Source organism: Enhydra lutris, unplaced genomic scaffold, assembly GCF_002288905.1.
Source record: "Enhydra lutris kenyoni isolate GAN:26980312 unplaced genomic scaffold, ASM228890v2 scaffoldscaffold39, whole genome shotgun sequence".
Lineage (NCBI taxonomy): Eukaryota > Metazoa > Chordata > Mammalia > Carnivora > Mustelidae > Enhydra > Enhydra lutris.
In genome coordinates, this window is record NW_019154123.1 from 27745298 (window position 1) to 27756852 (window position 11555).

The window sequence follows — 11555 nt, forward strand, 5'->3', positions numbered from 1 at the left end:
TAAGACTCTTAACCACAAATATTCATTATAATAATTGAAATCTCCCCAAAGTACTTTGTTATCTTCTTGAGGTCAGTCCTTCCCCTAAAATAAATTCGTCCAAGTAAAGACACTCAAAAAGATTTGTTTTAAAATAAAAGGGTTTTGGGGCCCCTGGGTGGCTCAGTTGGTTAAACGTCTGCCTTCAGCTCAGGTCATGATCTCAGGGTCCTGGGACCCATCCCCACATCCGGTTCCCTGCTCAGCGGGGAATCTGCTTCTCCCTCTCCATCTTGCCCCTCCTCACCCCCCATTTGTACACTCTTTCTCTCTCTCTCTCTCAAATAAAGAAATAAAATCTTAAAAAAAAAAAAAGGTTTCATGAAGTCAGATATATGAACATGTTATATTCTCGGGGCGCAGAAAGGGAATACTTTTAAACACTTCTGAAACACTGCTTTCTTCTAACAAGGTGCTACTTACTCTTTTTTTTTTTTTTAATTTTATTTATTTATTTGACAGACACAGATCACAAGTAGGCAGAGAGACAGGCAGAGAGAGAGGGAAAAGCAGGCTCCCTGCTGAGCAGAGAATGGTGGGGGGAGGCTGGATCCCAGGACTTGGCATCATGACCCGAGCCGAAGGCAGAGGCTTTTTAACCCACTGAGCCACCCAGGCGCCCCTGTGCTAGTTATTCTTCACCAGAAGTCTGAAACCTCAGAGCCATGAGAGTACACCAAAAAAATGAATTTGCTGGGAATCATTTTTAAAAAATAAAAAAAAAATAAAATAAAAAAAAGGGCAGGGGCACCCGGGTGGCTCAGTGGGTTAAAGTCTCTGCCTTCGGCTCAGGTCATGATCCCAGGGTCCTGGGATTGAGCCCCGCATCGAGCTCTCTGCTTAGCAGGCAGCCTGCTTCCTCCTCTCTCTCTCTCCGCCTGCCTACTTGTGATCTCTGTCTGTTAAATAAATAAATAAAATCTTTTTAAAGAATTAATAAATAAAAATAAAAAATAAAAAAAAGGAACCTGAAAGAATGCTATATATTCTTGGAAGAAAGAAAAGACACCAATGTCTATTTTAACTATCTATCATAGTGCTTGATTTCTACCTTCAAGGACAATTATTCCTTCATTTTCTTCACTTGAACATCCTAACCACCAAACAAAATACATACAAAAAAACCTAGAAACTTAAGAAATGTACTGGTTATGATAATACATGTTTAAAACTCCCTGCAACATCTATACGGTTTTCTTACTTGTATGATTTGGGGCAAGTTATTTCTCCATGCCTCAGGTTTTATACAACAAGAATAACAGCAAAGGCTTATATAGCATGTTCATGTAAATATAATGCAAACCCAGCATTTTGGAGGGGAGGGAGGTGGGAGGTTGGGTGAGCCTGGTGGTGGGTATTATGGAGGGCTTGTATTGCATGGAACACTGGGTGTGGTGTATAAACAATGAATTGTGGAACACTGAAAAGAAACACACACACACACATATTTATTTTACTCTGTACCAGGTACTGTTCTAAGCAGATTATACATGCCTTTTGACTCATTTAATAGGGCAACCTTCTGAGACAGACAAGCACTGTTATTATCACTTTTTTACATATGAAGCACTGAGAAATACTCTGCCTGTAACCACATGGCTATTAAATGGCAGAGGATTTGAACTGAAGACAGTGTGGTTCTGGATTCCATGCTCTGTATCACTAGGAGCACATAGTTATCTCTAATAACTCACAGAGTTATTACAAAGCTAAACCGAGTTAACACACAAAATGTTTAGGTCAGTGCCTGCAAGATGGTAAGCACTCAATAATTATTATTATTTTATTTATTTAATAATAATAATTATTATTATGTAATAATACTTATTAAATTCTTCTTGGTCTTAGCTGAAAAGATTTCTCACTTTTTTAAAGTTCACGATTATCAGTAAGACAAGACTTGAGGCCAAACCTATTATTTCTGATGATTTACTTAATTCACATATTAGATTCTGAAGTGCGGTAACCGCAGCAATCCAAGAGTTCTTGATTTTTTACTTAAAACTCCGCAGATAAACCACAGCAAAAAAGAAAAATACCTTCCTTGGAAAAGTTAACACCTCTGTATCCACCTGTCAGGTACTTTTCAAACACTTATCCGAAAAACTAATGCCCACAGAAACAGCAAGCAGAGAACCCCATCTGATAACAGTAACTTGAGTCTTGACAAAGTGAAAATTTTAAACCAGCTAATCCAAGGGCTAGTGCCTCACTAGGATTAGATCTGTGTGCTTAATTGAATCACCGACCCTCCTACCTTTTACAAAATCCTCCCCAAACCACCCCACTCTTCCTTACAGGGGCTGGACCCCAAGCTTCACCCGGCTTCCTATTAATCCATGCCAATCTCTCCTTCAGTTTTTGCTTTTTTCCTAATTAGCTAACTTTGAGGCTTAGGCAAGGAGAGCTCGCCTTTCTACGTACCTCCTAGTAAAACACCATCTGATGAAGCCCTTGCCTTATGTTTTCTGACAAACGCCCAGGGTGGGCGCCCGATGTGGCCCCGAGGTCTGACGCCCCGCAGAAATGGCCAGCTCTCGGGGGCGTCTCTGCGCTGCCCGCACCGCGCCAGGCGTACAGGCCTGGCCGCACAAAATGCCCAACTAAGCCCTCCCCTGAACAGCGACTCTAACCGAACGCAGACCCAGCCGGGCTCTCCAAGGGCTTCTTGGGCGAGGATGGCTCGGTCGGACCTCTCCCCTCGATCCCAACAGCGCCAACGAACGAACACGCTTGAGGGGAAAGCCGCCGAGTTTTCCTCACAAAGAGCCCGGGTCGTCCGCGAGTGGTAGCGCCCCTCGACCCTCCAAACCCCGCCAGCCCGCAGCGCCGCCCACTCCCACCGCCCCTCCTCAAACACAGCCCCGCCGAGGGGCGCCCGGGTCCCTCTGGCTCAACCACCGCACCAGGTGGCGCTCCCCGTGTCCCCGCGGGCCCTCACTTGGTTCCGCCCACCCGCAAGGAAAAACTCGACCGACAACTGCGGCCAACCGCCCCTTCCCCCACAAATCGCGGTACTTGGTTCCACCAACACCCTCCCCCAACTCCAACTCGGTCCAACTCGGCTCCTTACCCAAAGACATATCAATTTTGTCAAGGTTTTCATTGCTGCGGGCTTTCGGCTGCGGCGGCGGCGGGGTCGCCATGGCTCCCACTAACCGGGTACCAAACCGGTTCATGGCTGGGGACGTCGCGCTGGAACAGTCAGCGGAGAAGGCCTGAGACAGGCCTGCCACTTCCCACTCACGCACGCAGACTAGCTGCACCGAGGGAGCGCGCACGCGTGCTAGCGGCGCCCTCGCTCTCCCACCCGCGGCTGCGGCCGGGGGGAGTGGCTACAGAGAGGAGCGGCCGGCGAGAGCGGCCCCACGCCCGGGCTTGCTCCTAGCGGCCCTTCCCGGACAGGAGGAAACATTGCACCCGCGGCTCTGGACGCTTACAAAGGCGGCTATTCGCCTTTCTGCCCCAATTGGGGGATACCGGACCCTGAACACCTCGGGATCGCATACCCTAAATGAGATTGTGTTCCTCCGACACCTTCCATTCGTCCTGCTTCAGAAAGGCCCCCTAAGCTTTGGTGCACACGAAAATTTCACACCCCACTGCAATGAAGCCTCAGAGGCAGGAGAGACCCCATACAGCTTAGAATGCAGAACTACGTCCCAGTTCCCCTCTCCCAGGCAGCTCCTCCACCTGCAATATGCGAAGTCTCCACGTCTGGATGCAGAGCAAAGCTGCAGTAACAATTCTTGCGTCACTTTACCAATAAAAGCAAATGCTAACGTTTCCCGCATCTGTACCACTTCTCAACTGACACTCCCAAAATATTTCACACGGCACTAGCTACCTTAATAACACTTCACCTTCCCTTAGGAGAGGGGTAAGTACCTCTGCTTGTTTGGCTGCATTTTTCTCTAATTCATTTGCATTGGGAATTGATAGGATTCGCTTTTCTTTCTAATCATCCTTGTAGGAAAACTGAGTATTTGATGAATTCCTGCATAATAACTTTTTTTTCCTATTTACAAAACATGATATTCCCTCTCTTCTTACCTCTTTCTCTTCCCCCAAAGCAATGTGCTTGTATGGAAGCATTTAGGTTATATCACCCTCATAACAGCTTACAGCTAAGACATTTGCATATAAGGAAAAAACCAGGGACAGGCATTCCCTCCATTTAGAAATCTCTGCCACCTTCCTCCTGTCCGCTTCCTAAAATTTCTTTTTGCATGAAGATGAACCAGTGACCTTAAGCATCCCAAAACCACGGTAGCCTGTACTTAATTATTTTCCCCCCAAACCAAAACTATAACCATAGGAGCGTCAATCAGGCCAGGACACACCTATGAAGGGGTGCAAGAAACTTTAATGGTAAAGGAAAGTTTGGATGAAAAATCCCAAGAACAATACTTGGCATGTCAAGGAGAGTAGCATATATGCTCTTAGGACAATGTGCTTGATTTTATTACTATTCCACCCAACAGCCACCACCCCTTCCCCAACTACTAAAAACCAGGGAAAATGGATTCTAGAGAGAAAAGTATGAGACATCTAGGTTTTACTGAGTGGTACCTTTTTCACTCATTTCAGTCATTCACTGTACGAACTTGGGAAGCTCGGTCTCATACTCATCTGCAAAACAAGAAGTAGTTATACTAACTACATGCATTATAGGTAATTATTTTTGGATTTCTTATGGTTCTAAAATCTTCTACGCATGAAACATTTTTCTTCACACTATCATTCTCTCCCTAGAAATAATTTTTGTAATCTCTGCTAATTTGTGGGAGTAATCTACAGGAAAGAACATTAAGTTCTTAATGTTGTGGAAGAAAAGTAATGCATTTAGAATATGGATGCATTTTGTACTTCAGATAAGACAGATAAGAAAAATCCCAAATGTATAAAATCCCACCCTCCACCAATACATATAAAGATTCCCTTTTATCCTGATTTTCTCCCCAAAACTGAAGCTCAACTCCAAATCTTCTTAACTTTAAAGGGAACATGACCCAATATTTCATTAAGCAATCCTAGCTGTTGCATTTCAGATTTTGAGATTTCCCCCACAGGCTGAGGGTCTGAATCTCAGAGCAGTCACCCAGATTCCAAAGGGAAAAACAAGGAAACGAGTAGCATTGTGTAAAGACAGGTCAATCACACACAAAATAGTAGAAACCAAAACAGCAGCCTGAGACATATGCAGCAAAAGTGAAGTGGAAGACAAACTGAGCAATCGGAACTGGGGATTGTCTAAGAAGTTCATCTGCCAGCCACAAGGGCTGGAGGTAAAAGGCCAACCCTGCATTTTCTGGGGCATGAGAGGCAGGTATTCATTTAATTATACACATTGAGCCCCAGACATTGTAATGGGCTCTGGGGATAAAATGTAAGTGAAGATGGATTCAGCCCCTATCTTCATACAGCTTGCAGAGCAAAAAAAAATTTTTTTGAGCACCTACTGGGAATAAGTACAGTACTGTGCCAGACACTGAACATATAGCCATTGTCTGGAGTAAATTAACTCAGCAGCTTCATCTAAGTCAGAATAAACACGGAATTCAAGTAACTATCCTTTTTAGAGGCTTGATTTCATATACTACACATAAGGCAACGTCTAGGATTGTCAGATAAACTACAAGATTGGCTACATTTGAATTTCAGATAAATAATGAATAAACAGCAAATTTCTTTACTACAGGGTGTTGCATGCAATATTTAGGATATATTTATATTAAACAATTATTCATTATTTATCTGAAATTCAAATTTAACTGGGAGTCTTGTATTTTTACTTTCGCTAAATCCAGCAACCTTAACATCATACCTTTCTATCAACATGTTGTGAGTCTCTTCTCACAATGTGCATGGAAATCTACATTCTATTCAAAGGTAAGCACAATTCATGTGTTTCAGTCATTAAGTTATTTCTATCAGTTTTACATTTCTCCTAAGTCCTTCTTTTTTCAGCTTTATTGAGGGGTAATTGATAGACAATAAAAGACACATATTTAAAGTGTGCAGTTTATATATGGGCATATGGTGTATAAACCTGCAAAAACACCACCATAAAGAGAATAATAAATACATCTGTCATCTCCAGAAGTTTTCCTGTGCTCCTTTATAATCCTTTCCCTAACCACTACTTAAGCAACCACTGATCCCACAGATTAATTTGCATTTTCTAGAATTTTATATAAGTAGAGTCATACAGTATATACTCTTTTTTTAAACTGGATTACTTCATTCAGCATAATTGTTTCCAATCTGTATGACTTTTATTCTTTTGCTTGCCTGATTGCACTGACTGGGGACTCCAGTACCATACTTATTTATTTATTTAAAGATTTTATTTATTTATTTGAGACAGAGAGAGAAAGAGCATGAGTAGGCAGGGAGGGAGAGGGGGAAAGGCGGACTCCCTGCTTAGCAGGGAGACTGATGAAGGCTCGATCCCAGGACCCCGAGAATATGACCTGAGCTAAAGGTAGGCACTTATATGACTGAGCCACCCAGATGCCCTCCAGTACCATATTTAAAAGGAGAGGTGAAAGCGACAATCTTTCCCTTATGACAAACCTCAGGGGGAAAGCATTATCTTCCACCAGTAAGTTAGGGGTTTTTTTTGGTAGATGCCCTTTATCAGGTTGAAGAAGTTTCCTTCTATTCCTGGTTTGTAGAGTTTTAATCATGAGTGAATATCAAATTTTATCTATATTTTTCTGCATCTATTGAGATGAGCAAATGGGGTTTTAAAATTTTTATTTTTATTTTTTTCGAATGTTGAACTATCCTTACATTTCTAGGAGAAAGCTACTTGGTCATGGTGTACTATCCTTTTTATATGTTGTTGGATTTGGTTTGCTAATGCTTTGTCAAGAACATTGTTTTTCTTTTCATGACTGATTTTTTTAAAAAAGATTTTATTTATGTATTTGAGAGAGAGCAGTGGGAGCTGGAGGGGCAGAGGGAAAAGGAGAAGCAGATACCCTGCTGTGCAGGCAGCCTGACACGGGGCTGGATCCCAGGACCCCGGGATCATAACCTGAGCCCAAGGCAGACACCCAACCGACTGAGCCACCAGGGCACCCCTCATGAGTGATACTGAGGTGTAGTTTCCATTCCTTGTAATGTCTGTCTGATTTTGGTATCAACACTTGCTTTTCAGGACAGGATTTTTGTATTTTTGGAAATTTGTAAAACTTATATTACACTGGCATATTAAGTGAGTTAGGTATAATTTTTATCACCTGTAGGTATAGTATGTATTAGTTAGGTATAATTATTATCAGTATACCTGATTCCCTTAAGCTATTTGCATCCACAGTACAGTTTTTCTTCTCTTTGCTGCTCAGTTTTTATTCTACCCCATTTGCCACTGTCTCTGCTGCAGTAGCTTTTTGTCATTTTGCTATAGCTTCCTGTTCCTCCTTGTGTTGCCCTTTTCCTTTGTTCTAGCTTTTCTAGCTTTTCTAGTCTTCTGCCTTTTAATCTTGGGATTCATTCATTTGTTCAAACAGAGTTTGAGTTCCTACTATGTGCTAGATACTGCTACAGTACAGTGAGAAAACAGAGTAGAAGAGCAGATACATGACAGGCTGGGTTGCAGGCATAGCCAAAGGCATTACTGGTCTCCATGTCCTTGACCATCAGTTTTCTCTGACTCGAGAACTTAATCTAGGCGGGCAGGGGAACCTGAAGGGGGATTCTTCGTGGACTCATGGGTTGGATCTCTGGTTCACTCCTTATTAGGCTTTGTCTTCTCTGGGCAGGGTAGGCATCCTGTCAATCAAGAATTCTAGTCAATTCACTGAAGGACTAGTTGTGGAATTTTCTAAAGCTACACATATTTATGTAAGTCACAGTTTCTCCTTGTTTACACCATGGTTTCCTTTAAAAAGTATATCCTTGATTTGTACTAGACAGTTTGGTGGTCTAGGAAGGCTCTAGAAATTCAGGATTCCAGAGTCATGAGGCCTTGAGGCATTTTTTCTTCTCCCCATGCTTCTTCTCCATTTGCACTTTGGCCTCCTTTTTCTGGGATCAAGAGCCATAGCTGGACTCTCATCTTTCTCTTTCCCTCAGGAGAGGATCCATTCTCTTGGCTCAGGTTTATTCAGCTAGAGTTTCAGAGAGCTGAGACAGAGACATATAGAATATTCTTCAAGTGTGTTAAGGATTTCCTTAGCCCTGAAATAAGATTTTTAAAAATTTCATTGTAATTTCTTAATTTCTGAATTTGTATGTATTACCCATGGAAGACAATGAGCTTTCCCATATAATTGAATAAATGAATGAATACTAAATACTTAAAGTGGGTGGAAAAGTTGCTGTGAAGACAGAATAGAACCAGTCAATAAAGACCTCACAAAATTCTACAAAAGCTTTAAAAATCATCCCATTTGAGAGGTGCATGGCTGGCTCAGTTGGTAGAACATGTGACTCTTGACCTTGGGGTTGTGAGTTTGAGCCCCCCATTGGGTGTAGAAATTACTTTTAAAAAATATAATCTTTACTAAAAAATAAAGCTTATAGCAGTTCATATCAAATGAAACTTTTTTTAAAAGTTATCTCCACAGCCAATGGGGGGCTTGAATTCACAACCCTGAGATCAAGAGTAGTATGCTTTACTGACCCAGCCAGCCTGGCAGCCCTGTAAGCTTTATTAAAGAAGAGAAGAGGGAAAAAAAAAGAATTTTGGTAAATCAGTAAATTCAGTAATGTCAGTGTATTGGTTTTGGCAAAATCGGCTAAAGACTTCTTAAAATGCTAAACTGTGGGAAAAATGGAAATTAACTTAGAAAGATATTCAAAATTAATCATTATAAATGAAGACATTTCCATGTGAAATACTAAAATTTTAATTACATTGATTTTAGGATGCAGTTACGAGAAAACAAAACCATATTAAAATCCATGTTTATTTTCAAATCTAGGAAAATGTTGTAAACATAGTGTAATACCCCTATACCCTTCACTAAGATTCACCAGTTATTAAAGCTTTGCCACATTTGCTTTCTCTATATAGACAATCCCCAACTTACGGTTTGACAGAATTTTTTGACTTTAGGATGGTATGAAAGTGATATGCATTCAGTTGAAACTGAACTTAGTGTTCTAAACTTTGATCTTCTCCCAGGCTATTGATACTCTCAGTAGATACTCTCTCATGGTGCTGGGCAGTAGCACAGCTCCCTTTCAGCTAGGTGACTTGGAGGGTAAACAACTGATGCATTTACGTCTGTTCTGCACTCATACAGACATTTAGTTTCTCACTTTCAGTATTCAATATATTACATGGGATATTCAACCCTTTATTATTAGATAGGCTTTGTGTTATAGGATTTTGGCCAGCTGTAGGCTAATAAATGGATATGTTCTGAGCATTTTTAAGGTAAGCTGAGCTAAGCTATGATGTTCAGTAGGTTAAGTGCATTTTTAAAAAAAGATTTTATTTATTTGAGAGAGAGAGCATGAGCAGGGAGGGGAGAGGCAGGCAGAGGGAGAAGCAGACTCCCTGTTGATCGGGTAACATGATGCAGGTCTTGATACCAGGACCCTGAGATCATGACCTGAGCTGAAGGCAGATGCTTAACCAACTGAGCCACCCAGGTGCCCCAGTTGAAGTCTATTGAGTGCAATTTCAATTAATGATATTTTCATTTCAGAATGGGTTTATCAGGATGGAACCCCATTGTAAGTGGAGGCAGATTAGTATACAGATACACTGATAGCTGTAATTCTTTTAATTTTTAAAAAGTTTTTTTTTTTAATTTATTTGAGAGAGGGAGAGCGAGCGAGCAGGGGCAGGAGGAGGGGCAGAGGGAGTCCAAAGACTTGCGGCTCCATCCCAGGGCCCTAGGATCATGACCTGAGCTGAGGCACACACTTAACTGACTGAGTCACCCAGGCGTCCCCAGATGGCTGTAATTCTTATTTGTTGTTGTTGGACAATAAGAGAGTAAATTCCAGACATCATATAGAATATATCTCTAAGGATATTCTTTTACATAATCACGCTAAAACGATCAAATTCAGAAAATAGAACATTGATGCAATTCTTTCTCCGATGTACAGTCTATATTTAAATTTTGCCAATTATTCTAATAAATAATTATCTTTTATAACTTTTTTTTTCAAACTAAGATCCAACCCAGGTTCACATTTTGCATTTCTTTGTCCTGCCTCTTTTGTCTCCTTTAATCTCATAAAATTTGTCAGCTTTTCTTAGTTTTGTATGATATTTATATTTTTGAAGATTGAAGGCATTTGTTAGACTGTCCTCCATTTTAATTTGTCTTATTGTTAGCCCGTGATTAAATTCAGGTTATACACTTTTATCACGAGTACTATGTATGTGATGTTGTGTCCTTCTCAGGACTTAACATTAGGAGGCACAAGATGTCATCTTGTCTTATGGGTAATTTTAACTTTGATCACTTAAGGCTATGTCTGCCAATTTCTCCATTGTAAAGGTACCTCTTTTCCTTATTTCTAGTGAGTAAATGATCTGTGGGGAGATAGTTTGAGACTGTATAAATATCCTACTTCAGAACAAACTCACTAATGGCTTTAGCATCCATCCACGATTCTTGAATGAACCAATTATTACAGTGATGGCTACAAAATAGTGATTTTTTAAGTCTATCATTCATCTGCATTCATTACTTGACATTCTACTGCGGAAAATAGTTTTCCCTTCCCCCCTTTCTTTCTTCCCTTTTCTATTTATTTATTATTTGCATACTTATTTATAAATGCATGTAAGTTTCCATAGAAATTCAGACTCATCCTGTGTTCAAAATTATCTTTTGAAAAGTAAAGGGGTAAAGAGTGTAAGGGCCATGCTTGCCTTTTAAAATACTGTGGATATGTATACATTTCATGGATTAACTCATTTTGATGCTCAAATTCATTTGACTTGGCCAGCGGGAGCCATTCCTTAGCTTTTAAAATTTAAATATTTTTTAAAATGTTGCTAAGAGTAATTTTAGTGAATATAATGAAAAGAACATATTCATGAATATAACTGATATTTAATATATTTAAGAAGACTACTTTTTTTTTTAAAGACTTTATTTGACAGAGAGAGAGAGAGAGAGAGCAGGCAGAGCAACAGGCAGAGAGAGAAGGGGAAGCAGTCTCCCTGCTGAGCAGAGCCCAATGCGGGGCTCAATCCCAGGACCCTGAGATCATGATTCTAGCCAAAGGCAGATGCTTAACCCACTAAGCCACCCAGGCGCCCCTAAGAAGTCTACTTCTTAAAGTGAGATGAAAACAGAGGGGGAGGCAAACCAGAAGAGATGCCAAACTCTAGGAAGCAAACTAAGGGTTGCTGGAGGGGAGATGAGTGGGAGGATGGGGTAACTGGGTGATGGGGATTAAGGAGGACACTTGTAATGAGCACAGGGTGTTATATGCAAACGATGAATCACTCAATTCTATCCATAAAACTAATATACAATATATGTTAACTAAATTGAATATAAATAAATTTTGAAAAAGACCACTTGAAA

At 40.8% G+C, this 11555-nt stretch overlaps 1 protein-coding gene across 1 annotated transcript in view; it reads right to left on the minus strand.

The window, feature by feature from the left end:
* Positions 1-3341, minus strand: part of LOC111155047 (forty-two-three domain containing 1) — a 30926-nt gene extending 27585 nt beyond the window's left edge. Inside the window, exon 1 of the mRNA XM_022515074.1 lies at positions 3113-3341. Coding sequence (XP_022370782.1) covers positions 3113-3218 — 106 coding nt within the window. The 5' untranslated portion in view covers positions 3219-3341. The remainder of the gene's footprint in view (positions 1-3112) is intronic.
* Positions 3342-11555: the final 8214 nt, after the last annotated feature.